Source organism: Colletotrichum aenigma, assembly GCF_013390185.1.
Source record: "Colletotrichum aenigma strain Cg56 chromosome Unknown KSG_Cg56_contig08, whole genome shotgun sequence".
Classification (NCBI taxonomy): Eukaryota; Fungi; Ascomycota; class Sordariomycetes; order Glomerellales; family Glomerellaceae; genus Colletotrichum; species Colletotrichum aenigma.
Window position 1 is genome coordinate 3,029,236 of NW_023500914.1, and position 27,325 is coordinate 3,056,560.

General features: G+C 54.8%; 6 protein-coding genes across 6 annotated transcripts; 1 reads left to right on the forward strand and 5 right to left on the reverse strand.

Moving 5' to 3' along the window:
• Positions 1–1,340: 1,340 nt before the first annotated feature.
• Positions 1,341–2,638, reverse strand: CGCA056_v012302 (Enoyl-[acyl-carrier-protein] reductase; the record flags this gene model as incomplete). Its single annotated transcript, XM_037327546.1, has 2 exons — positions 1,341–2,412; positions 2,469–2,638. 2 exons carry the CDS (start codon positions 2,636–2,638, stop codon positions 1,341–1,343), a joined length of 1,242 nt encoding a protein of 413 aa, XP_037174246.1.
• A 1,561-nt stretch (positions 2,639–4,199) lies between these two features.
• CGCA056_v012303 (uncharacterized protein) lies at positions 4,200–4,868 on the reverse strand (the record flags this gene model as incomplete). Its single annotated transcript, XM_037327547.1, has 1 exon — positions 4,200–4,868. One exon carries the CDS (start codon positions 4,866–4,868, stop codon positions 4,200–4,202), a length of 669 nt encoding a protein of 222 aa, XP_037174245.1.
• A 4,978-nt stretch (positions 4,869–9,846) lies between these two features.
• On the reverse strand, positions 9,847–14,537 carry CGCA056_v012304 (putative RWD, RING finger and WD repeat-containing protein; the record flags this gene model as incomplete). The annotated part of the gene is made up of 2 exons (XM_037327548.1): positions 9,847–14,320; positions 14,380–14,537. 2 exons carry the CDS (start codon positions 14,535–14,537, stop codon positions 9,847–9,849), a joined length of 4,632 nt encoding a protein of 1,543 aa, XP_037174252.1.
• Positions 14,538–15,338: 801 nt separating this feature from the next.
• On the forward strand, positions 15,339–15,971 carry UBC35 (Ubiquitin-conjugating enzyme E2 35; the record flags this gene model as incomplete). The annotated part of the gene is made up of 4 exons (XM_037327549.1): positions 15,339–15,391; positions 15,454–15,542; positions 15,597–15,728; positions 15,793–15,971. The coding sequence occupies 4 exons, from the start codon at positions 15,339–15,341 to the stop codon at positions 15,969–15,971; spliced, it is 453 nt and encodes a 150-aa protein (XP_037174251.1).
• A 4,072-nt stretch (positions 15,972–20,043) lies between these two features.
• FUB8-1 (Non-canonical non-ribosomal peptide synthetase FUB8) lies at positions 20,044–23,199 on the reverse strand (the record flags this gene model as incomplete). Its single annotated transcript, XM_037327550.1, has 1 exon — positions 20,044–23,199. The coding sequence occupies one exon, from the start codon at positions 23,197–23,199 to the stop codon at positions 20,044–20,046; it is 3,156 nt and encodes a 1,051-aa protein (XP_037174250.1).
• Positions 23,200–26,611: 3,412 nt separating this feature from the next.
• On the reverse strand, positions 26,612–27,153 carry CGCA056_v012307 (uncharacterized protein; the record flags this gene model as incomplete). Its single annotated transcript, XM_037327551.1, has 2 exons — positions 26,612–26,923; positions 26,983–27,153. The coding sequence occupies 2 exons, from the start codon at positions 27,151–27,153 to the stop codon at positions 26,612–26,614; spliced, it is 483 nt and encodes a 160-aa protein (XP_037174249.1).
• Between the last annotated feature and the right edge of the window lie 172 nt (positions 27,154–27,325).

The window sequence follows — 27,325 nt, forward strand, 5'->3', positions numbered from 1 at the left end:
AAGGAAGACGTCACAGCAAGTCTCCCGATATAAGCAAAAAGATTTAGATACCGGTTTTTCAAGTTCTCTGGCAATAAATGGCATACATAGCGTTCTTCTTCTAAAACAATTAATCAACAGCTTATACGATCTTGTGATCAAAGTTCCATTTCGGACTGGCCGCCAAGCTATGTAAATCATGGATTTGAATCGATGAAAACTACTGACATCTGCTGTGGTACATCCGCGTCCGAGTAAGCAACCAGGAGAGACAGACGACCACGACGGTTGTCCACGTTTACGCGCAAATATTAGTTACCCACGTATACTTCTCGTTCGGGCAGCATTAGGCTTGCCTCTCAGACCCCAAAGTTGCCAGCGCAAACGAGTACATGATTCTGTGCCGAGACCGCGATCATTGGCCCTGCGTAAAGATAATCGAAATCACGCTTTAAATACCTCTCAATGACTTCTATAGCTATGGTTTTCTTTCGTCAGAAACGCGCCGTCAGTCTTTCGGTCTCTCCTAGCCACAGGATGGTTCCTTCGTATCACAAATGAAACAGCTACGACTGGACGCAGAGGTTGTCAGAGAGTCAAGAGCAAGGAGGGTTTTGGGCTGTCTCTTAAGCCCTACATTGAGGAAGTTTCAAGGCCTATATAGCAAGGGTAACATCTATCACCAATCATATCCAAGTAATTGTTCAGTCGGGCAATGTCAGTAACCAACTAACCAACCGCAAGTCCCCTAGGAATGGACCCTACAAAGGGGCCGCAGTCACCGCGCAAACAAAGCTCATGCTGCACCACAGTCACCAAACCTGTGCATGCCCCCTTTGTAGTATTCCGTGCAGAACAAGCAGACGCGGATGATGCCGCGTGACTTGATGCCGCGTGACTTGAGAGGCAAGAGGCTAAGTGAGGCCGTTCACCATTTCGGGCAATCTGCATCAGCGCATTATCGACTCCTGCCTAGGTTGTTGAAGTCCACAACAATCCGGGACGACTTTCTGGTCTGCAATTGGCGCAAGAAAAAGATGAGCAACATTAGGACAGTAACCTATATAAAGTAGGCATGTACGTGTTCTGCGTTCCCGAAATGTAGCCAGAGATGGACCAGAACCCGGTAGTCTAAAACAAGAACCATGACAGACATTTCATGAATCTAATCTTCAAGGTCATATTAAGTCTGCCATTAGGACCTAACACTCATTCTGGGATACCTTCTATCTCTTTTGTAGAGTTGCAGGTCCTGCCATTCACCGCCAGGCATATCACCTACAAAAGCAAACATAGCCCATGAACCTCTCGTCATTGGAAGTCATCTATACCTCATGATATCCTACATATACACATTCCCATCATGTCTCACCAAAGACAAAAACACCCTTACCCTTCCTGAACCCACCAAGTCCCCCCTGAACAGCCTCCTTCAGGCTCTCCGCCTCCGTCTCCCAGCTCCACGGCACCTCCTCCACAGGCACGTCCTTGAACCTGCCCTCGCGAATCATGCCCAGGACATCCTCAATCGCAAACTTGCGTCCCTGAGGATCCCGCTCGTTCCACTTGCTGAGCCAGAATCCCACAAACCTAAGGTCCTTGAAGATGAGGAGCCCGGTGGGGAGCATGACCGGCTGCTTCGCCATGCCGCCGTAGCTCACCATCGTGCCGCTCTCGCCGAGACTCCTCGCGATGGCCGTCGCCGACTTGCCGCCGACGCAGTTCAGTCCCAGACCGACGGGCTCGCGACCGCCCCTCGTCAGCTCCTTGAGCTGATCCCTCCACTCCCTCGCCAGGAACTCCTTCTCCGTGACCACGGCCGTGGCGCCGAGGTCGCTGAGCTCCTTCTTCAGCGTCTCCGTCTCCGCCTCCGTCTCCCGCTCTCTAACGACATTGATACTCCTCAGCCCCCAGAGCTTTCCGAGCTGGATCGCAGCTCGACCGACGCCGCTGTTGGCTCCGTTCTGAATAAACCAGCCGCCGCGGCCCGGCTCGAGCGCATTCATGCCGCCGTTGGTGCCCGCCTTGATCTCGCCGGGGCCGTAGGTGCGGAGGATGCGGTACGCAGTGCAAGGGTTGACGCTGACGGTCGCGACCTGCGTGGGCGTCAGGCCATCCTTCGAGACCTTCATCACATCCTTTGCGTCCGCGACGGCGTGGGTGCGCCATGTGCCGAAGGAGGACGCCGCGGGGATGACCCAGTCGCCGCGCTGCAGGCCGAGGTCCTTGGACCCCACGGAGACGACCTCGAAGACGCCCTCGTTGCCGGGGATCGCGGCGGGCTCGGGGGTGCCGATCAGGGACGTGAACGGGGGCTTGGAGCCGTATGTGCCCTGGACGGTGTTGATGTCGGCGGGGTTGATCGGGGCGGCGAGGGCGCGGAGGAGGACGGCGGAGGAGGGGATCGACGGGGAGATGGAGTGGGTGTGCAATCTGTGCAGCTCGTCAGCTCGAGTACCGAGACTTCGCATCAATTGGCGCGTCCGTACTGCAGGACATCGCGGGGCTCGCCCTCCTTCGAGAAGACCAGTGCCTTGGCCTGGGTGTAGCCATACGGGCCAGACTTGTATCGTCGTGCGACACGGGGCAGGTACTGCGCCGGCCGCAGCGCAGACGCCAGCGGACGGAGCGTCGTCGTCGTTCGCAAGCCCGTCGCCATGGTTGTCAGTTGTGGAGGCGAAAAGAGAAAACAAGGTGTACAGTGACAGCTGTCAAAACATTGACGACGTCAACTTTCGAGGTTTGGAAGGATTGCTTGCTCCAAAAAAAGCTCCCGGCGCACGGCACTAGCTCGGTAACTGGACCCGGCCGGCCGAACCTCTGGCGAACTCACAATGACGTTTGTTTGGGTTGGTACCTTACCCAGGTGCGACCGGTGCACGAATCAGCTACTGTCTAGCGCGGAGGAGGGAAAGGGACCCGTTGTTTCCGCCATTGGCTCAAGCTCCCACCTCACGGAACTAGGTGGGTGGTGGGCTGCAGCTCACTGAGGCGGCAAAATGACCGGCGCCGGCAGTGACAGTTCCTCGCCGCGGTGCACGCTCCGGACGTCCCAGGTCGGGTAAGGCCTGACCTGGCGTCCGTAGTTGGCGCCATTCCGGACGGCGACTGGACCGGGCTGCTCAGCTGCAGAGTGACTTGTCCTGGCGCCGGCGGCAGCGACAGCAGCACCCGCAGCATCTCCAACGACTTGCCACGCAGAGAATTTCTGCGCTAAATCGCCCTGCAGCTGCAAGCCTCTCGCCACATGATGCATTCAAGGGGTCAATGCGTCCTTCGGATGACGCGGGGTTCGTTGTGTCCTCTTCTTCGCGATTGCTGCTGTGAACGTGAGTTGATGTAAGCTGTGACGATCGGTATTGATGAGTCTTTCTTGTGCCATGATACCTGGCGTTGAACACAAGATCCTGTGATCCAAATCAGATCGCATGTCTCCAAGGACAAACATCGGGAATCAAGATGTAACCAGCAGCAAAGCTGACCGTGAAACTGCTTGTAGGCCGTAAAATGTAGATTTTATTGCAGCTGCAGTTGCCACAGACACCAGCAGCACCTGAACACTCGTTTCGAGCTCTCAAGCCCGATGACGCTCCCAGCCGTAGTAGTTGAGACGCCCCTTCTTCGTCTGTGTCCTCCCCAGATTCAATCCGCCTCCTCAGTCCTTCGCTCGGACTGCTCCAATTTGATGCATTATTTTGATGCCTGGTTCATAGTCTGAAATCGGCCCCTTCTCAACCGCCAGTCCTCACACCAAACCACCGGCTCAACATGTACACCAGAAGATAAGTCGTACAGCAAGGAAAAACAGGATGGGGGGTTTGAAAAAATGGTGGTCGTGGTGCCAGTGTGTTCCAACAGCGCAATAAGATGAAGCGAAAAATCAAACATAACAAAGAAAGTGTAAACATCGTATGTCAGAATGAGCCCGCGGTGCGAGCTGGGTATCTTGCATAACTTCTTCCAGTCTTGCCTCCGTCTCACATACTATCTCGTCTCCTCCACCGCCATCTCCGTCCCCAGCTCTGACTCGAAAAGAATTCAACTTAGGTAAACGCTAGGAAAATCGTATTGGTGTGTCCGCTCGGATTCGGTCGTTCGCTCGTCGGCGCATATAGGTGTGTTCGTGTCCGACAAAGCACCGGTTGCCAGCTTCAGAAACCGGTAACTCTGTATATATCGTTCCTGACTGGTCTGGAGTCGCGTCCACCCCGAGTCAGTAATTACTTAATGTTCTTGAACAGGTCAGAACCCAGGCTGCCTCCGTCCGAGACGTCGAGCTTGGTGTCGAGTGCGCTGAGCTCGGGAATCATGGGTGGCGGGGGGCCCTGAACTTGGGGCCTGCTCTGGGGCCGACTTTGGCTCTGCGTCTGGCTGTTGTTGGGGTGCTCGTAAACGACGCTGGAGCGTTTTTGGGGCGGTGAGGAATCGTGGGACCTGAGTCTCTTGAACCACCCGCTGCTGCGCTTCGCCTTCTTCTCGTCGACAATGCTGCCCTGACTACGGCTCATGGGGCGGGGGGCGCCACCGTTCGCTTGCGATTCGCCCTCTGCATATGCTTGGTTCAGTAATGTTCGGCTGAAGAGACGACGAATGCTGCCCTGTCTGCTTGAAACTGCTGGAGAAAGTGGCGTGTCATCTGAGAATCCTCTCGTACCATTGGTGGTGGCCGGCGAGTTTGGCACTGCCGGGCCGTGGCCATTCGTCTTGTCATTGACCTTTTCCTTGACGGCGGGTTCGGAGTCCTTGGTTTCGCTCGCACGCGGGGTCTGGGGAGGCGTGGGGACCTCCTGGACGGGGCTGGGAAGCGGCGGGGGAATGTCGGTTCCGTCGGTCAGGGAGCCGAACTTGAAGTCGAGCTTGGGAAGCTCGAATCGCTTGGAAGTAGGCATGGTGAAGGGCGCGGGATGAACAACTTGTGTCATCAATCGACGGAATGTACGTGTAGAAGGTAAAGTTGAGGGTCAATGGGTCTGTTTGAAAGACGAGGTTTGCAGGATTCGCCAGCGGGCAGCCAGACGAACGCGTGACAAGGCAGTGCGGTTCGCCCCGTGGCGTGTGTCGTTGGACGGATCAAGGGGAGTCGTACAGGGCCCAGTTGCAGTGGATGCGGATGGGCGTGGGCGACGTCGACAGCGGAGAGCGAGAGGCTGGAGCGACCCAGAGATGGAGCTGGTAAGGTAGGCGGTGGACCTTGAGAAAGAATGGATACGGCGCAGCGGCAGTTGAGGTCGTCGACTCTTGAGAGATTGAGAGACGGCAGGGCACGTCTGGAGCGAGATTGACTTCTTGTCCAAGGGTTTTCTGAGCTGTGGTGGCGTAGTAAAATGATCAGCAGCGATGCGCTGTGAATTCGTAGTGTACGGATGGATACCGCGTGGTCTGTACCCGGCACTCGTATTATGTATGTATATAGTTGGATGCAGGCCGCAGGGTACTGCAGCAGGTTCGGTCGAAGTGATTCCGGTGGGCTCGATATTTGTGCTAGACCTCTTGGAGCGGTCGTATCAGCCCGCTAAGGTGTCGAATGCGAGTCGAGTACGAGGCCATAGAATACGGCAATGTGTGCGTCTTGGAGCTCGATATTCGATCTTCCACGTCTCAAGGGCCGCAGAAACGTGTAATTGCAGCGAAGGCTACCAGAGAGAGGGAAGACGGCGAGAGGAGAGAAAAGCCAAGCAGGAAAAAGAGGCCCGGGGGTGGTGGGAAAGATGAAGGGAAGTGAGAGATGACGGGGGTCCTGACTGGCAATGAGTATGCCTGCCAGCGTAGGAGTCTGGACGTAGGGGAATGAAAAATGAGCTTCGTAGTGCGGTTTCTCTGGCTGGTGTGAGCGAGCGAGCGAGGACTGGTGCTGGTGCTGGTCTTGCTTGGTGGCAGTCTTGGTGCTGGTGCGCGTTGCTTGACGTGGATTGAATGGCTGATTGGGATTGGGATGGGACGTGGATGGGATGGGAAGGGATCCAATTGGATTGGGGGACCTGGCCTGTGGGAGTCGGGTCCAGTGGATTTGAGATGTACTGCAGGGGTCCAGCACCCTGTGTTTGTCAGTGCCAGGTGGTTCCCCGACAGTGGATGCAGTGACTGTCAGGGGTGTGCCTTGTAATTGTTTTTCTAGAGGTCTGCCGCGCACGGGAAGAAGAAAGTGAAGTGAGCACAAGAGCGCACGCGGTGCCTGCTGCTGTGCGAGGTGGTGGAATAACCCGAGACCACCAGTTGATTGGGTGTTGATTAGCTGGGCTGCCGGTCGTTGGGAGGACACTGCAAAATGCCACGCATCAAGACGAGGCGCAGGTCTGGACTCGTGATACTGGACTTCTGTACGTGAGGAGCAGCTGCCCAACAATGGAAAATTCAGTGGAGGGGCCTCCGGGAAATGGGCCTTCCAAGGGCACATTGACCATGGAAGGGCACGCACGGGCAGCAAGGGAAAAAAGCACAGGTGCGCCTGTCAAGCCACTCAATCTGGGGACCAAGGACGGAAAGTGACACTGACACGACACCGACACCGAGTCACCGAAACGGACGTGAATGGCAGGCAGGAAGGATTCAAGGACGGGAGGTCACTTGTCTGTGCTGTTGCCTCCAGCAGAAGCAGCAGCAGCAGCAGCAATACCTAGACTTGATGGACATCGCCAGCAACACTTCCATTGCCAGTGAATGTGTCGTTTGCATTAATGGCTTACATAAACTTGCATACTCTTACACCAGGCAGAAGGTACGCAACAAGGTTCGCATTATCGACTTCCTAAACACTGCTATTTTCCACCACCGCCCATCCCAACACTCCCCAATGTCAAACATCGAGCATGATCTGCGCTGCTACTCGAGTCACAGAGCCTGTCCTTACAGCGCCCTCACCCTCGTCTAACCATCAACATGGTGGATGCCCAGATGCCCTGCATCCATCATCCATATTTATGCCGCGGCAGTCAGCACCAAAATCCCACGAAAGCTTGCCCGTTGCAGCCACTGACAAGCAGAGAAACCAGCTCCCAAGATGCACCGAAACACGGCCTGCAGGAAATTGTCCGTGAACCTGCACCTTATAGATACTGGGCGACAAGTTCCTTCCATGAACACCTGGGCTGGACGCTGGCGCGGCACAGCGTCACGCCCGCCATGCCTGGAATTCTGCTCTGGGGCCTCGATATCTTTGATTGCATCTGATAGGGCACGCACCTCGACAATATCACCTTATCTTATTCACCTCCATTCCTCCGAACCCGTTCGCAGAGCAATTTCATCATCTCCTAGACACGAGCATTTCTCCTCCTCCTCTCTCGACCAAACGACCCAAGCCCCCAAAACCCGGCAAACAGCTTGCCTGACCTGAAATGTCTTGCAAGTTCTCTCCCTCAGAGACGTCGCTCCCGTGGCACAACAGCACCGCCCACCTCCTATGCAAGTCCCACCACCATCATTTGGAACCGTTCCTGAGCTAGCAGATCGCGCCCACGCACCTCGACCAAGCAGACCTCACCACCCAGCCCGATCAACCCTGCCCCGGCAATCCGGTTGTCAGCCCGCGTCCAACGACCTGGCAAACCTTCCTGACAGAGACGTGCGACCGTCCCTCTCAATTGGCATGCCATTCTCGAGAGGACGCCAACCCGACCAGTGCCGTCAGGAACCGTTGCGCCCAGCCGTGGCACCAGAAATTCCCGTTTCAGCGATGGAAGCCGGCCAGGGCTTCTGCCGCAGACGGGGGGTTACGCACGAGGGAGGCAAGGAGGCCGCATTGCGAACGCGCCGCCTTTCCAACAAACGTCAAACGTTCCCCCTCCGTTGCCGATCCAGCTTTTCCAGATTCCCGTCCACCCGCGGCGAGGCCGCCTGCCGTTGACCGCGTGTGGCTGCGTGGCTGCCTCGGACACATTGAACCTCTCTCTCTGTCTTGTCGCCATCGTCACTACTCTCCCTCTTATTGCCTCGTTGCTCGTTACACGACCATATTCGGTGCGAGTCAACCTCACCGAGCCCATGCCATCTTCATCTTGGCTAAATGCTCGCGTTTCCAGCCCACACTCCAAGCGAGAAACATTGGATTCCCAACTGGGAAAGCAGCCCCATCTCGAATCTCCTCGCGTGCAGCCCGCTAGCAGTGATCCCCACGACCACGACCCACGACCCTTGATCCTTGGGCGCGGTCCCTTGGCCTCCCTCTCCCTCTTCAACCTTCCGCGACCACCCCTCGCCAAACGCTGCCAGGTCACCCCTATTCGCGACTTGCTTTTTCTTTCCACCGTCTGCTTCATCCGAAAAGTAGAGTCCGCAATGCCGCATTAGCTGCAGATGCGTCTCTCTGCTCTAATCCGAGACAACGATCGCAAGCTCCCAATACGGTATTCAAAGATAGAATTCAGGCCATCCCACTTCCTATGTCATGCCTTATCGCGTCTGCCCAGATGTACACCGTTTCATGCAGCCCACCACGCGGCGGACGAGTTCGTCCCCGCTCCTCGGATCCCAAGGCCAGGGAGTTGAAACATTTAATGGAAACGGGAAAAAAAAGATGGACGGTCTTTTGCCGACCTGCCCGCATGCTTACAGAGAAACATTTCCGCGTGTTTGTTTCTTCATCTTTCTTCCGCGGCTATCTCCGGATGCAATGACCAGTCATGGGTTAATCGCGAACTGCCCGCCTCTGGGGCCTTTTGCCCAATCTGGCCGTTCTAGCCAGTTCAATATCCGCGTTTTTTGCACAGGGCAATGGCAACAACGTCGCACCGCGATCCACCCTGCCCGACCTGTCAGAGCGTTTGCGCCGAACGTGGCTCCGTTGAGCTGATTGAGTGCTTGGTCAGGCATCATCCATTTTCCGGATCCTGGCCTACTGCGGTACAAGGCAGCTTGCGTACCATGGTGTGCACATCACCCGGCGCTCAATCTTGCGCTTGGGAATGCCGGCCACGAGGAGGCACAATGACTCGAATAATAGCGACTGCCGCGACGTTGCCGATTGCACTGCAGCACATGTCGGCGAACGGCAGCCATCCGGAACGGTGGGCGGCCCAGCGCTTGTCTTCAGCCGACCGAAAAGAGAGGGTATCCCTTCCGGAGCTTGGGATGTTTCTGCCGAGTTGACAAATCCGTTCGGGGAGCGGCGCATCTTTCATCGTTCTCGCACTGGCCCTGGTCGGCCCGGCACGGTACCATCAGACGACTGTTGCGCTATGATGCCCGACAGCGGAACTTCTCCGAATTATTCCAAGAACGGGCCCGTGCAGCCCGCGGACGCCTCCACAGGCTGACGGTTCGTGGGTTGAAGGCATTCGCGACTTGGTTTAGGGACGTAGCGGAGACGGCACGTCTTAGACGAGGTCGTGGAGGGGTCATCGTTGACAACCGCGGCCGTGCGCGTGCTGCTGCATCCACCCAGGGTCCTTTGTGTAATTGGACCTGGCGGGGTCCCATCAGTAAGCATATCTTTGACAGGTTCGAGATATCCATTCCAGAAGCATGGGTGAGTTGAAGACTCGGCCTTTTGTGAGACTGTGAGTATTGTATTGTGCTGTGGATGCTGCAGGTGAAGGTTTGCCCAGGATCGACTTTCGGGTACCTCCTCCTGCGCCAGCACCACGTAGATTCCGACTGAGAGGGATTCCATAAGCCCGCTGTAATCATCACTGACGGGTTTCTTGTAAAAGTGTACTCTTGCCGCCACACTTAATTTGATGCAATTTGTTTGTGTAACCGCTGCTTAAAGCAGAACTCGGAAGATCCTACTACTGAAGGGAATCGTAGCATGAACATAGGGTGTAACGCATATCCAAGATTATTCTCAATATTCAGACAAGATATAACAGTGTACTAGGTTGCTACAAAAATATACAAATCGCTCATTTCATTTACACAAACTTCGCTCCTTTACCTCGCGCCCCTCCAGCTCCCCCCAGCAGCAGCAGCCCCGTTACCAGGCCCGCCCCCTCCCCTCCTCCTCAAATTCAAGTTCGTCGACGCCCGCGACCAGTCGCCCGCAGACTTCTTCAGCCGGTTCCCGAGACTGATCCGCGCGGCGCTCATGACCGCGGCGCCGCCGCCCTGCATCCGGCTCGGGATCCCCGCCGAGCTCGCCACGCTCTCCCAGTCGTCCCTCTCCACCTCCTCGTCAGGCTCCTCGATCGCCGGCGGCGGGAGCATCAGCCCCTTGCCCATGATCCCCTGCGTAGCCGTCGACGCGCCGGCCGAGGTGGCCGTGCCCGGGGTGGTGGCGGCGGTTGGAGGCGGCGCCTTGCGCAGCGCGCCCATCATGGCGGCCCAGCTCTCGACCTGTCCGTGGGAGGCCTCCTCGACACAGTTGCATTCGTCGCCCGCGGGGCAGAGGACCTCGCCCGCGGCGTGCCACTCGGCGAGGCAGGCCTCGTGGGAGGCGCAGCCGCAGCCCAGACAGGGCGGATAGAGCGCGTCGACGGGTTCGCGGCAGTACACGCAGAGGAGCTGGGTCTGGGTGCGCCGGCAGCGGTCGCAGGAGCCGACCGCGCCGCCGAAACGGGTCGCCGTGGCGGAGGTGTACTTGAGCGGCTCGAGCTGGGTCTCGTGGATGCGGCAGACGCCCGTTACGTCGAGGCCGCGGCCAGACGCGACGAGGGCTTGAAGCTGTTCCTTCTTGCCGAGGAGGATTGGAGACGTGGTCTGTGGTTGTGAGGTATGCTGGGGCTGGTGGGTGTGGTTGCTGGGGTGTGTCGGAAGGGATTGTGATACTTGGTGCTGCTGCTGGGGTTGGTGGTGTTGTTGGATCGTGGTTGATGTTTCTGCGATGCTGTGGATCTCGTGGAAGGAGTCGTCGAGGCCGTGTATCTCTCGCTGTTGGAGGACGTTGAACTTCATAATCTCTAGCCGGGCTAGGGGTTGGTTCCACATCTGGAGGATCTCCGCGTAGACGTAGCGATAGGTAGCGTACATGTCGCTGCGGCTGGGCTCGAGCAGCGGCGTGTTCATCCAGCCGTCGTCGTCGAAGATGGTTTGGTCTTCCATGTGTATGGAAACGCGTGTGGGTACAAGCGAGAAGAACTCTTCGCGGTAGACTTCGTCATCCGAGAGGGATGTGCGGGTTGTGCCCGAGTCGCCCACGATCGTCGAGTGTCCCCATGTTACGTTGTTGATGGCGCTGGGGGCGAGCGTGCTAAGGATCGTATCGGCTGGACTCGGGCGTTTCCGTCCATGATTAGGTGGCGATGAAGCTGCCGTTGCTGTTCCCGTGTTGACCCCGCTGAAGGGGCGCGGGAAGTTGATCGCGAAGCTTGATGTAAGGCCAGAGTTGGCTCTCGACAGAGCCCGACCGCTGGGCGACGTGGAGAGACTGGGTGTTTGGTCGCCTTCATGGCCGAGGTAATCCCTCACGCCCTTAGCCGGGGGAGTCTCGCCGCATGAATAAGAGTTGGACGCCGGGTCCCCGGTCCATAGCGCTTCTTCGGCGGATCCCTGAGAGCCAGAGTATCTGATAGGGGTGTGCAGCGTCCGCGGCGTGGTGATGGCGGAGTTGGTCTGGCTTCCTGCGTTGAGATTCCATAGCGACGCGTCGGTAGGAAAGTAGTCGAGAGAAAACGATGGTGCCTTCATCGGCAGTGGCGTCTCCGGCTGCGTGAGATGAGACTCGGCATACGCGACGCTGTCTTCCGTGAAAGACTCGCTGAAAAGGCATGAGAGCATGGCTAACATCTGTATGTCTGCCGTCTTCTCAAAGTACTCAAACAAGTCATTGATGAAATCCTTTGCCAGCGGATGATTTCCCCACTTGACTCTGCCGTTGAAGTCGGCGATGTCCTTGGTAGACCGCTCGATATCGGATAGACCTTCGGCACGGAATCGTGAAATGGCGTCTCGAGCAATCACCAGGATCGCGTCCTGGCGCTGGTCCAAGTTTAACAGCTCCAACGGGATGTCTCGCCGTAGGAGCAATGAAAGATAGCGCCAGACATCCACCAGATCCTGGCAGCCGTGCTTCTCGGCTACTTGGGCATTGTGCTCGCATACCTGGGCGCCTTCACCAAAGATGGCATACTCCTTTGCGAACTCCTTTTTCGCTGGGAGAATATCCGATATGTCATGAAGAGAGACAACGTTCTTTGACTTGGCGGGTCGCCTCCTGAGTGACCCAGTGCCAGTTCCAGTGCCGACTCCTGTGCCTCCGCCACTCGATCTAACAGAGCGGTTGTCGCTCCAAGTTCTTCGGAATCGATGGCGGGGTTGATACCACAGACTCATCTTGTTGATAGACGTGGACTCTGAATCACTGGATGAGGACGACCCATCGGACTCATCAGAATCAGACTGATCGTCCGTAGCTGACATCTCGTCATTCCCATATCTTTTCCCTGGAGGCGAGTCGTGAGCGAGGCGACCGAAACCAGCAAACACGGGTTCCCCCCTAGGTCTTTCGCGGAGTGGTTCGATCGGCGCAAACAACAGGGCCTTTGCCTTCTCTTCCTTGGTAGGAAAGAAGCATACCAGTCGCCCATCGTTGGAAAATCGGGCGCCACAGAACCGCGGCAACGGGGGAATCGTAGGCCTGTTATTTGGGGCCAGTGTGCTGTCGGCCTCTGCATTCGGAGGCAACTCCTGTGACATTGACGCTGAGCCACCTGCGGGTATGTCGTTCTCGTCTTCGCTTGAACTCTCGGAAGCAAGATCCAACGGATCGTCTAGGTCTTTGACGTTCTTAAAGAAGTTGGTACTGGCTGCGAGGTCAATCTCGCCCAAAAGGTAGGAGAAGGCCACATCTAAGCAGTTTTGCTTCTGCTCCAAGAATTGATGACAGAGCTCGTGGAGCTCATGCTCAACCTTTCTGTGTGTTCTCTCCGGCATGAAGCTCGTTTTCTCGACATAGAAGCGAGGGGCTTTGTACTTTGGGTAATTGGAAGGGATATCGACCCTAACCTTGATAAAGATGGTGTCTCCGTTTTTCCCCCATGGGCCGTTCAGCGAGGCGTGCAGAGTCAGCGAGTCCATGTCGATTTTATCCCATTTCACCTTTGGCAGCTGCGTGCTGATGCGCAGAAACTCATCTTGGATGGTCTCTGGGTCGGCCCATTTATCGTCGTCCATATATCCCGGGCTGAACATGGTCGAGTCCTTCGAGTCTGCTCTTCGCGGGCTGTCGGTTGACGCCTTTCTCTTGTTCATCATGATGCCCTTCATCCATCCTATGTGCGCTTGGCTGCGGTCCATCTCTTTAGAGTTGCTCTTAGCTTTCATGGATGAACCTTTCCAAGCAGCTCCCAGTCTCGTGTAGGTGGTTGGCCCTGAGCGCATACCCATAGTCAAGGCGCTCTGCCGCGAACCGGTGCGGGGATCGCTCATCGTGGCACTCCTCCTGTCTCGGCTCACGCTGTCCTCCACCGTTCGGAACGTTTTGTAGGAGGCGCCCTTACGTGTCAGAACGAGATTCTTACTAGCCGGCTGCCCCTTGAGGTAGCCCACCGACTCGAGGATCGACGGTTCGACATGCTGGAGACGTAGCTCATTGTCTTCTCCCCACGAGACCAACTGAAATTCTCTATTATCCAAACCCTCCTCATCGATGCTGCCTCTGCTCCTCCACAAGAACTCCTTGACCTTGTGGTTGCCGTGTCCCTGGAAGATGGCAAGAGGGCCTGTTGGACCCTCCTTGGGTTCGTTAGGGGCAGCTTGGCTGTCGTACAAATGCAGATCGCCTGGTTCATTCTGAGGCATAGCTAGGAGGCCCCGGCCAAACGGGGTATGACGAGCGCGCCACACCGGGAACTCGGTACGAATGACGCGTTCCGGAACATCTTGATCGCTTCCATAGTCCCAAAACTTGATGTGCTTGTCCAAGGAGCAGGTTACGATTCCCGTAGACCGGGTTCGGTTCCAGTCGATGCCGTAAATCTTTGATGTGTGCGCACTGATAGATTTCAGGGGTTCGCAGGCGCGTCGCTCATCCCAGATGTGCAACCACCTATCGTGAGACGATGCCAGGATGTGCGGGTCCTGGCGGTTGTACTTAACTTGGGTGGCGCCGGCGAACCAGTCGCAAAATGTGAGTACAGGTTGTCTTGGGCGTCTAAGATCCCAACAGTGTACGTAACCGTCGACAGCGCACGACGCGAGCTGATCTGGATGGTGCGCCGACCAATTGATGTCGGTGATGGCTCTGCTGTGGCCTTGGAGAGAGTGCTCTATGGCGCCTGATGCCGAGTCGTCCCTCAAGTTGAGATTCCATACGAGAGCGCGATGGTTAGCTGTCGAGACGACCCAGTAGTCGCGAGCGGCGAAGGGTGACCATTGAACGTCGGTAACGAGCCATGGTGAGCCGTGGCTGCTGAGGCGGCGAGGGGGATTGTACGGTGAGTCAAGATCGATGATGGACAAGCCTTCAGGTCTGGAGTTAAGTCAGCAGGGGAACGTCGGCTCAGTCGCATCCCAACTCAGATAACTCACGATGCTAAGGCGACATCCCTGCCCGAAGGTGCAATCGTCGCTGATCCCACGAGTCCGGCGACATGGATGGTTCCATCAGCATCGAAGCTTTCGCTTTCGAAAGCTGATCTGATAGGTTTGCCCTTCTTTGGAGGGTCAAGCTGGTCGAAGTGCGGCATGGTCGTAGTGGTAGCTTAGATGAGAGATGCCTCATGAGGGCATCTGGAGGTGAGATATGCTGGCCATGATACGTCGACCGTTCGCGAAAAGGAGCGTTAATGAGCGACTTGAGTATTTCCGAGCGAAGAACTGTTGGTTTTCCGATGTCCTAGTCGATATGCAGGATGGTATCGCAGGTATTTGATGAGGCTCGCAATTCGATGCACGCGACAGGATCAGATGCAGCTGCAGCTGAGCGTCCTGACCTGAACCGTCACTCGTGGCTGGACGGACGACAGCTTTGACCCACTTTGATAATCTTGTATCTTCCCAGAGAAACTTCGCAGTGATATACATTCCTCAAAAGAGGTCATCGAGCCAATCAAAGCACGCCCAAACCGGCGCATATCTCCACTCTGTCATCGGGCGTCAAGTTCCCAGGCCGCCCATGTCATGCTTGTCCCTCCCGCGGGGCAGTTCTGCTGAGCAGGCTTTCCCAAGCACATGCCCGCCTTACACATCTTGCCTGCCTTGTGTTCGAAACACTAGAGCCGATTTCTCGCCGCCTGTCACTCCATTAAGGCTTCCCGAGCACCCGACTTCCATTGCCTTTTGCGGTTTCCCTCTTCCGGTACACGCGACTTCGATTTGACGTCTCCGACCCGGAAGACGCCTCCCTTTGTGAATCACCAACCCACTTGGCCCCGCCAAACACCGCCATTCACATCCACCACCGGGGACCGGCACAGAGCATCTTCGAATCGCCTCTTTCGTTTCCTTCTTCAAACAACCCGAAAATACCACTTTCCTCGTCGCCCAACATGGCTTTGCCCAAGCGTATTGTCAAAGAGACCGAGCGTCTCATGGCCGAGCCGTAAGGGTCCTCCAAGCAACCCAAGTCTTACGACGAAATACTGACGAAGGCCATCTGCACAGCGTCCCGGGCATCAGCGCCGTTCCCCACGAGGACAACCTCCGCTACTTCGACGTCGAGATTCACGGTCCTTCACAATCGCCATACGAAGGTTCGAACACACCTGCCATATTGCGCTAGTAATGGTGGACTGACGAGACTGCAGGTGGTGTCTTCAAGTTGGAACTCTTCTTGCCTGACGACTACCCCATGACTCCCCCCAAGATCCGTTTCCTCACCAAGATCTTCCACCCCAATGTCGACAAGCTCGGCCGTATCTGCCTTGACGTTCTGAAGAGTGAGTGTTCTGCAGATTGAACTTTTTCTGGTGCGCTAGAGCTAACAAAGAGCTTCCATTGCAGACAACTGGTCCCCCGCCCTCCAGATCCGTACCATCCTTCTCTCCATCCAGGCCCTTCTTGGTGCCCCGAACCCCGACGACCCGCTTGCTGCCGATGTTGCCAAGAGCTGGAAGGAGGATGAGCAGGCTGCCATCGCGACAGCCAAGGAGTGGACCACCAAGTACGCTGTTCCCAAATAGACGGCGCGATCGAAACGGGGACAGGGATGCTGCAATGATATGGACGAAACGGTGCGCATGAGCCATTGCGACACTTTCCTTAGACCGATTCAGAGAAGATAGCGAAGACATCGGCTCTATTTCACAAACAGTCTCGTGGACTACGTAGAAAGGGGGGCTCTTTCAGGTATTTTGGGCCGGAGTTGCAAGTTGGAGATGCATTGCGGTTGCTTTTCTAGTTCAAAGGGAGGCATATGTGCATACCGCCACAGTGACTATTGACACTGAAGAAGGATCCCTTTGTTGCCATTCTACTTACTTATTTGTGATCTCAAGCGATTTAGGCTGGTCTGGGACTTGCGATGTCATTCAGCTATCTCACTCAATAATATTATGAGGAGGGTAGGCGCCCGTCTCTGAGTAGCACCATGTCAACCACAACTTGGGTTCTATGGACTGGTCGAAAACACGTCATCTCCTCCCCCAAATGGAGATGGACAATGTATTTAAGGAGTTTCCCAAGGCAAGAACCTTCTTAATCCGACTGGGCCATGAAATCCAAAGCTACGGGCTTTCTTTCGTAACCAGGCCAATGGAGTTCGAAGCCAAGCTTACCGGCAAATCGGCTCTGCGCTCAGAAGCATTGAGTGCTCGTGTCGCTTGGCTGCTGCGCCGCTGCCCAGATGGATACACGAACGAGACGACCATACTTATCATCTGCTACCGCGACCACATTCAAGTACAGCTTAACTGGCCATCGCTCAATAACACGTCTCACTCAAATTCAGTGCGCTCGCACGACAACGGCAACGTCAACCAACATCTGCCATGGATATCCTTTCTGAACACCTACCCCCAAATGCCATGAACCACAACCCATCGACAGAGTATCCTTGTGGGACACTGTCAGCATGCCCCATAACGAGCCCACCTCTTCCACAGTTCGCCGTTATTCTGTGGCTTCTCGCGCCACCATCGGGGTTGGTCTGGCTATTCATCGCGCTGCACTTCCCTTTGCGTTTTACGAGAGTGTTGATCGATCTCTTGAACTTACTGGAGAAGATCATAATCTCATATCGTGTCTGGAGGAGGGACCACACTTTGGCGGAGGCATTCTAGCTTTTGGACAAAAAGTCCAAGAGGAGGCAACGCAAAGGACCGGTAACTATGAGTCCAAGCTGTTGATTCTGGGAAAAGGAGGCAACCTGTTGGGTCGCCCAGTGGCTTTGCAGTTCTCAGCGCTGGTTTTGGTCAACCGTCGCTGAGGTTCAGGACACTACAGAAGTAGAACCCCGCAAATCCGGTTTCTCGCGGCCTAGAACATTTGCTCAGGAAAGATGAGCCCATTGTGGTCATAGAAGATCGTCCAGACCGAAAGCCCTAGGCAAGGAAGGCTTCAGAAATCCTCGATCTCGGTTTATTGTCATGGTTAGCGCCGATGGTTTAGTGGTAAAATTCTCCGTTGCCATCCAGCAGCGTCGGGGAGCCGGGGGTTCGATTCCCCCTCGGCGCAGTTTTTTGCAGCGGGAGACTATGATTTTGCATCTACACTACACCTAAATCGATGGCTTTTTGCCTCAAACAACTTTCTTACTCCCGAGAGCAGTGTAGTTCACCATTTTTGTTAACCCCATCACACGAGATTTATCATTTCGTAAAAGCCCCTACTGGCTTCAGAGGTGAGATCTGTGGACCCAATGTTGAAGCTGCGTAGATCAGTCTCCCCAATAAACTCATATGTTCCGGGTTCGCCTTCTTTCCGTGACTTGTTCTCGGATTCGGAATCGATCCTGCGCAAGATGCACGGAGTACGAGCACCTTCTAACAGCCATACCTCATCGGCCTCTCGCACTGTCATGGGGCCTAGCCCAAGTTCATCTCCCTCAGTAGAGTAAATGTATCTGTCTACCAGCTCCGCTCGGACGTGGTCGTCTGAAGACTCGGTATGCCGTGGAGCCAGTAATCCAGATGGTGATGCCTTCAAATATCGGTACATAGCTCCCGCTAAGCTGTTTGAGCTGCTGGTATTAAGTCCCCTGAGCACGTCGAGAGAATTGTCATTGGACTTGGCGTATGCCAGCGTCTTCCAGAAACCGCTGATGTTGGCTGGTGTCTTCACTGCTGAACCATTGTCTGGGACAGAGCCCGCAATCAAGGCATGTATACCTGGCGACTTCCACTCGAATGGCTTGTCGGCGCCTACCTCTAGCACAGTGTCCAACAGAAAGCCGTGGAGATAGATGACAGATCCTACCAGCTTTGGACGCCTCAGGTCACATCCCCAAAGATTGATCTCAATGTTCTGTAGCTCGGTATTGCTCATGTTCAAGTACCGGTTGATGGGGAAGTTCCAGTTTGCCACTGGATTGCGCACTTTCTCCACAGAATAGTCAGGTACCCAAGATGGCAGCGAAGAGTATCGTCGAGCAGAGCTTTTCTCAATCCGAGACAATTCCGTTAGCAACGGAGCCTTCGTCAAGAAGAGGCCAGCGGTAGAAGTGAAGACATCCTCGACCGTGCTCTGATAGTCTGGAATGATGGGACTTTCGCAGCCCTGTGGCAAGAGCATAGAGAGCATCCCTAAGCATCCGTAGATGTGGTCGCGGTCGTCGCCAAATCTTGAGGAGCGGAGTGAATTGATCAAAACGTTGGCGCATTCGAGCCATTTTTGTTCCAGTTTGCCGTCCCAGGTAGAACCAGTATCAGCATCCATGACGAGCCCCGTCTGTTGGGCAACCTCAGCAAGCGACGTACGGGCCTGGCTGATTTTTAGAATTCTCGAGCTGACTCGAGCGGGGTATGCAATTCTCTTGTTCTCGAAACTTTTGAAATTCCCAGCGGCGGCGGTTATCTCGATTTGCTCCATGAGAGTCGAACTCCAGCCGGTCTCCTGAAGAAACTGGGCAAAGGCAGCAAGTCGTTTCCAACTGAAAACAGATCTCCCGCAACATACGTAAACATTGGAAGGATCTGAAAGGGCGACTTCCTGCACGATCCAGCCGCGGTCGAACCAACATTGGCGGTCGATATAGATGGCAAATCGAAGCCACGCTGAGAGCCAGCGGGAGCATAGCTCATGTCCCAACTCCTCTGCCATAGCTGCCGAGCTGCACATCGGATCCTTCCTCAAGTGCTTTTCCATGAAGTCCGGCTTCTTCCTCGTGAGTTTGGAGATGGCTGGGATGAACTTTTCGTGAACCCAGAGAACATCTGGGTGTGGTTGTGTGGGCCCTAGCCAGACAATGACATGCCTTGCCGCGCTGTATATCCTGTGCATAAGGAGAACTTGATGCCGCTTCTCCTCGGAGTCACTCTGATTGATGCAGAAGGCGTCTATCCACAACGGTAGAGCCCCCAGTATGCCATTCACCTTGGACACCAAATTTGTCCTGGTATCTGGTGGATTAAGCCCTTCAGCTTTCGTCTCGGAGGCGTGAAGCGCGGCGCAAAGGAAGCTGAATAGGTTTTCGGAGATTGCCATGACCTTCCCGTCGCAGATTACGTTGATTATTGCCCCGCAATCTTGGTCTTCCAAGTCGTCCTGATTGCCGTATTCAGGAAGTTTCCAGGTGTAAGACAATGCCACAAAGTCTGGTTGGTCATCCAGCTGTGCCTCCTTCAGCGAGAGGAGCATTCCATGAGGCTGGTCATCTGCCCTTGAGATTGTGAGCAGGCGGACTGAGTCGGCAGCCGATAGTGCTCGATATCGATAGCCGTATTCTGTCGGGACCGCCATGCCTCAATGAGGAAGTAGGAGGTGAACGCGCGGAGGGAAACCGAAGAGAAAGACAGATCAATCGGGTCCAGGGAATATAGTGAGGTTGTTGTGGTCCAAAAGGTGTTGTTGAGTGAATCTCTGCTTACTGTGTAGTACAGCCACATGACCAATACGGCTTATGTACCGTAGGTACAGTGGAGGGAAAGCAGCCTATCACGTCACACTGCATGCTTGAACACCGTGACATTGTACAACTCTTTCGAGATCAGATTTTTTGATGATTGAAGTTCAATTCAGTTATACTTTTCATAGCTCGCTCAAATCACTACACATTACAGTCTATGCCCAAACTCCGATTCAGTCCCTTCTTCAAATTTAGAAACCCCACTGTCTGCACCAGTTCTGCATCAGCTCAGGCGTGACGGCCTGCATCTCCTTCATCGCCTTGCTGTGCTTCACAGTGCGCTCCATGGAGAAGTCAACACCCTTTCCTCCGCTGTAAGCCAGGCCCTGATAGAAATCAAGAAGCTTGACACCAGGGTTCTTGTCAACGTCGTCGGTGGAAGAGGCACTCTCCTCCAGAGCCTTGACCCACTCCTTGAAGGAAACGACCTTCTTGATGCGGTCGCCGTAGAAAGACTTGACCGCCTCGGCAAGCTTCTCCCACTCGACGGTGCGCGGGTTCACACCGTGGAAGTAACCCCTGATGTTCTGCAGGGGAACAGGCTCAGCGATGCCGGAGACCTCGAGAATGAGGCTGGCAATGCCCTCGATGGGAGTCCAGTTCACCAGACCCATGGCGCCAAGGTCCTTGGGCAGGAGACCAAGGTAGGCGGAGCTGGCGACGATGGTCGGAAGCCACTCTTGACGGTTCCAGACACCAGACTTGGACTGAGGACCAGCGACCTGGCCGACACGGACGATGGCAGTAGGAACACCAGAGCGTTGAGTAGCCTCGTCAAGGATGAGGGAGCTGACCATCTTGGAGCGTCCGTAGCCGGTGCTGGGAAGAGACAGGTCCATGAGTCTATTCTCAGGGACAGGGCCAGGGCCAGGCCAGGAGTCGACAGTGCCGATACTGCTGATGAAGATGATGGGGACGTTCTTCGCAGCGCGGAGTGAGAAGTCGACCCAGTGGCGGACACCGCGGATGTGAGGCTCAAAAGTCTCGACGGAGATGTTGAAGTTGACGGGCCATGCATTATGGATGACGCGGTCAGCCTCCTTGAGCAGTCTGTCGTAAACCTCGGGCTCGAGGCCAAGGTTGCTCTTGGACATGTCGGCGCAAAGGAACTCTGCCTTCTTGAAATCGGTCTTGAGGCCGCGCTCGGCGCTCATCTTGACCTGGCGCTTGTCGCTGTCCTCGCTACGGTTAAGGCAGACGACCTTCTTGACGGCAGGGTTGGACTCCATAAAGTCGAGCATGTAAGAGCCGAGCGCACCCGTGGTACCGGTGATGAGGATGGTCTGGCCCTGGTCGTTGGGGCCGGGCTTGTTGCCTTGCTTCTGGGGCAGGTCGCGGGTGTACTTCTGAAGCTGGGCCTCCATGGCGGCGATGTCGTGGTTGGGGCCTTCAGAGTCATCTTCGCCGTTGACCCCAGTGTTCTTTCGGACACGGTCCAAGAGGTAAGAAGCCAGCTGTCTGGGTGTGGGGTGGGCGTAAATGACACGGGTAGCGATGGCGTCGGCGGTGATGTTGGCGCCGGCAGCCTCCAGACCCTTGCGGAGGAGACGGGAGGCGTTGATGACCTGCATGGAGTCGATACCGGCACTGAAGAAATCGGAGTCGGCGGAGAGCGCTCTGCTGCCGAGAGTCTGCTGGAAGAGCTTCTCGATGGAGTCGATGAGGGTCTGCTGAGAGCTGACATCGATGTGAACGGAAACGGAGTCGGATCCGTCCTCGGCCTTCTGGTACCACTCGTCGAGCTCCTCCTTGTACAGCTTCAAAGCCATAGGACGTTGGATGGTACCCTTACCGGCGCGAGGGAATGGCTTATCGGGAGTGGTGACAGCGATGAACTGGCGACCAATCTGGCCATGTGCAACAGTTTCCTTATTCGCCTTGACAACCAGGGGCCAGACATCGTCGATGAACTTCTCCTTCTCCTCCTCCGTCTTGAGGTCCTCCATGGGCTCGATAATGAGCAGCGGCTGGAAGCGCATAGCTCCGGCAACAACGGCACCCTTGACTCTCGGGTGACCGGTAACGATCTCCTCAATGGTGACCGGGTTCAGCTTCTCACCGTTGGAGAAGACGATAATGTTGTCGGCACGGCCGTAGTACATCCAGTGGTTGGGAAGGGTAGGGTGCTTGCGATAGAGATCCTTGGTGGAGTACTCCTTGGCGTCAGGGAAGGTGTAGAAAATACCCTGGAGAGGATCCTCCTTCTCCTTACGCACAATAACCTGCTCGTAAATGTCCTCATCCTCACCGCTGGCCTGGCGCCATTCCACGCCCAGACGCTCAGAGTCGACGATGAACCATTGCCAAAGTTCCAAGTTCTTCTGGAAATAGTATGGAAGGGGAGCGGCCTCAGTGAAGGCGATGACACTGCAGACTTTGACGCCGGCCTTGGTGAGAATGTTGCCGGCCTCGCGTGCGAGGTTACCACCGCCAAAGTTCACACGCTTGAGCTTCTTGAGAGCCTCGATACCCTCAGGCATGTGAGCCATCTCCTCAAGAATGGCAGGAGGTAGGATGATGTTGTCGATCTTGGCGTATTCGACAGCGTCCAAGACGGTCTGAGGGGTGAGAGGGCGGTCAATGAAGCCCAATGCGACAGGGTGCTTCCAGTAGATGGCGGCAAAGGTGGACATGTAGCATCCAGCGGCGTGGAATAGGGGCATCGGCAGGAAGATGCGTTCGCCGAGCATAATAGACTTAATGCAGTTCTCGGAACCCATGAAATCCGGGAGGTCGTGGAATGCATCGGCGACAGCACACATGCCCACGCGGGCGACAATGGGCTTCGGGAGACCGGTGCTACCACTCGTGTGCAGAACGACGACAGGGTCCATCTTGGCCTCCTCGAAGGTCTTATCGTAAGGGAAGTGAGGGACTTCCGTCTCGTCGAGCCAGGCGTCGGCAGAGCTCACCATGATGGCGTCCATCTGGCGTTCTTCCAAAAGGGGCTGGATGACATCCTTGAATGATGAGTCGAAGCAGATGATGTTGCAGTCCGTCTTCTCGAAAAGGTTCATCTGGCCTTCATGCGAATTCCTGGGGGAGATCAAGAGTGCCTTGTATCCAGCCTTGATACAGGCGATCATGACAATCATGTAGCGGGCATCGCTGGGGCCGATGTAGGTGAGAGTAGGGAAGCTTTCGGGTTCAGGCTTGCCCCTCTTGTCGATAATTCTGTGAGCTATGCGGTTCACCGCGTTGGCGAGCTGCTTATAGGTGATCTTCCTCCATCCATCTTTGGGGTTGGATGAGCGGGGAACTGAGAGGACTTCGGCGTGAGGGTCTGACTTGGCGATCTCGTCGAGCACCTGAGGGATCAAGCGCTTTCCGTACTGAGTCGTGGCCATGCTGTTGTTGGTATATTGGTATTGGGTTGTTGATGTTGTGATGAAATCAATGATACTAGTAGTTCAAATAGGGGTATATGTGTAAACTTGATGATAACTCAATGATGAAAACTGTGCGTGAGTAAGACGAGCTGTTTCTGATATTGATGACAGAAGCGGCCGAGCAAGAGGCTTTATACATTCAGAGAAAACTCTCTCCTCACGACTACGAGTCGCCATGGCCGTGAGGTCCAGAACCACAGCGGCATTTTTCCTTGGCCTACAAGTCCGCCCATTAGGAAGTAAATCGGCGAAGACATGAGACGACGACGTCATGCCCACATGGCTAGCAGTTCCCACCGCCCTGCAACGACAAAACATCGAATGCCCCTCCCGGACCGCTATCGGCCGGTCGGCGCTGAACGGTGCGCCGGGGCCGATGTGGGTAGCGAGCGAAGGAGGGAGGCTTGTTTGGAGTTCATTGTCAGTGAAGCCTACCGACCGGTCTTCAGTCTAGAAGAAAGAAGGATCGGTCGTGGCGTAGGGGCGAGCCGCGAAGTGCTTATCCACCAAGGGGGATATCTGAAGGGAGGGCGGGCGGTCTCTGACGGACAGAGTGGAGGCGAAATATGGAGGTAGGACGGAATTCGGCCGTCAAAACAGGGCCTGCCCGGGCTCCATTTGTTCTATGAACAAGTGCGATTGCGAAACCGCAAGAGGGCCACTTTCGGTACTCGACTACGGCTCCTCACAGATGGAGCTCGACTTCTGTGGGGGGGAACGAGGAACGCCAGAGAACAGAGAGACAGCTTGGACACGAGGGAAACCCCTGGCAAGACGGACTCTCCGTGCGACGAGATGTGCGTGCTCACACAGACGTGGGCGGCGCTGCAGGCGTGAACGCTGTGTGGGGTCGATCGAGAGGTCAAGCTTTGATGCTAGGACGGGCCGTGATATCCGCTCTTCTCTCGGACGCCTCGGAGAGAAACAGGGCCAAAATGTGGGAACAGCTGAACGGCTTTTTGCCTAGGCATCTCCACTGTTTCCCGAGTGACGGTCTCTGATTGAGTGGCAAGGGGGACTGCAGCAGACTGGAGAATAGAAGCATTTGAAGACGAGATGGCCAGGGGGGAGCGGAAAGAGATACGGCTGGACGGCAACGAAGATTGAGTGACAAAGTGACAAAGTGACAGAAAGACAGATACGACAGACAAGGAAACAGTACGCCGTAAGTTCTGGGTGGCATCCATCCCACTGCAGCAGTGTGCAGACAGCCACATAGCCAAGCAAAGCTAAGCATCAAGATAGGGCGGTAAGCGGGAGGCGGCCGGCATTTTTGCGGCGCGCACGGGAACAGATTAGATTGCAGATCTCCCTGTACCTGGCCAAGCCTGGGGTTACAGCGGCCGACGGTGCCTTAGCCACTCATCACGGAGCTTCGCGCTTTTCTCGTCGCTGTGGAGGATCATCAGAGTTGGCCGAGCTGGGGCTGCATACGTCAGCGAACATGACCTCATCCGCCACATCTTTTGCTTCATTTGAAGACTTGATCAAAGCTTTTCTTCCGACCACCGGCTCTTTTTTGATTTACTTCCAATTCGTCTTTAGATCTCATCTTTTGTGAACTTGAAGAAGAGTCTGCTGCCCACGGCCACGGACTTTGGACTTGTTGCTTAGGGCCGTCTGTAGCGCTGATGATCCCTGTTCCACAGCCTGGAAGATGATCCGTCGCTGGGATGATTCAGTCACTGCATGGTCGGTAACCTTCGGTCGGAACCCTGTTCTCATCTGCAAACCATCGTTAACTCCGTCCGTTCATGACAGCCTGCATCCATCTGGAAATTGAAGCTCGGTATAGTTCTCGAGGATAGATAATCACACATCCAAGTTATTTTCACCTCGGTAAGTTGAGATGAATAGAGAGTTTCAGTCATTGTTTAATCCTTAAGGATCACTCAGGACCTATACGTGATCTACTTATGCAAGCACCACACTTCCCGCTCTCGCTTCCATCCCGCAAGGCCGCCGGGAATTGCACGCAAGGTCAGCACTAAATCCGCACGACACGTCAACTTCAACCAGACGCTCCGGGTTACAGCTTGGGCCTCAGTGCGCTGAGATTCCGAAGCGACAGACACATGTCGCGGATTTATGCCGCTGCGTCGATTGCTTCATGTCGCGCATCAGATCTGCAAGACCCGGAGAACCTTTCAAATCCTTTGCAAATCTTGTCCGGCGTCTTAGTGATGACAGACTACTGCATCGCTGACCGACGGCTGCTGTGTAAGTCACACGTAGAAGCGTGGAATAGTCTCACCAGCCACGGGCATCAAGCACGGCAGATGAATCCAGTCCCATGCGATGATTTGATCAGTTAGTACCTCTCTAGGAGCGGTGAGAATCCGCCATGCATACATAATTGGAGGGCATCACGATGTCCCAAACACCAGCGCAGCTAGTATGGGGAACTCTCAAATAGCGAGAATTCGGAATGCATTGCATTAGCAAGGACCGTATCTTGTCGATGAAGATTTGCAGCTGCACAGGACCTTATCGGTATCCGTAGAAAGACCCTTGGCCAACTTAGAGGGAACAGGGAGGGCGAACAATCACAATGAGAAACTTAGAGTGGCAATGAACAAATGGCCCAATTGCGATAAAAGCATCTTCACAAAATAATGTTTCCCATCAACAACTATCTCCCTCCAAGCTTAGAAGCTTTCCCGGCTACTCAGAGCATCATAATCACCCCAACCCAGCAAAGATCGGGCACTCCAAGCAGCAAATCCCATATCCACAACAACAGGAGCGAAGATGATGATACCGACAATCTGGCCAAAGCCCCAATTGTTTCCCCCATAACCATTTCCCATATGTTCCGCTCCAGCAGCTTGCATCCTTCGTAAGCGAAATATGCACCACAATAGGCAGCTCCCAAATATAATACATGTAGGCAAGAACAAGAGCATACCGCGGTGACCGTGCCATCCTCTCTGAAGCTTTTCATGAGTTCTTGACAAGACTTTGGTCGCCTGGTGCTCTTTTCCAGAGAGTTTTCGCCTTCCTTCCACCGCTGCAAGCCAGCTCCCATGGCATACCATAAAGTGAAGAGGAACAATAGCAGGGAGGCTATGATCTCGCAGATGGCGAGCAACCAATGTTCCGCATCGGTGAATCTATCAATATCCCCGAAACACATGTTCTTTACACGTTCATACTCCTCTCCAGTGATGAGTACCACTTCTTCAGTGCCTCCACCAGCTGCCTGGCCAACCCGGAGTTCCGCCCAGTTGTGGATGCACTGAGATAAAAACGGATAGAAGAACAGAACGATAACGAGAGAGAACATAATCAGTCTGAACTTATGACGTCTCCCGTTATCTTCTGCCTTTCTGTCCGCTAAATGCTGCCTAGTGCTTTCGGGATGGAATATTCAAGCAGGCAAAGGGGCAATCGGATACACGAGTGATATAATGCACATAACGGCAATAGCTAATGTGTTCTGAGCTTCGTTAGCCCCGAAATCGGCAGTAGATATACCAAAATCCTTGTTGACGAGCATGATAATCGTTGCTAGCTCTATGGCAACAGCGAAATAGATTGCGAATTCGAAGAAGGCCTCGAGACCCTTCTTGGTGACGATTTGAAAGAACTCCCATCTTCGAACCTGTCTTTGTCGAATAAACATCATGAAAGCTGCCAAGAGAAAGCCAACGGCCAGTTCGATTGCATAACCGATGCAGACCTATTAAATTATTAGAGTCAGAATCAATCACTTCATCGGACACGTTGTTTTGCACTCACTCCTATACCAGAGATATCAGGATTAGTCTCTCCCCAGATGGCATGGCAGATCTCTTCCTTGCATTGATCCAGAAGTTCAATACTGAAATTGGTGTGTGCTCTCACAACCCCAATGTAATTGTTAAAACCGTTGAGAACTTGGAGTTCTTTGCATGGAACTGCTGCGGCCATCGCGCTTGACTGTTCGCGAGAGATGATTAGCGAGTGAAAACGCGCAAGAAAGCAGTGAGAAAGGACTTTGCCCAAGATTTATAAAAGATCTCGAGACCGCAGAGCCTCAAGGGAGAGAGTCTGGCTTCTTAGACGGATTGTCCAATTTCCTTGGTCTTAAACCTCAGCTGTA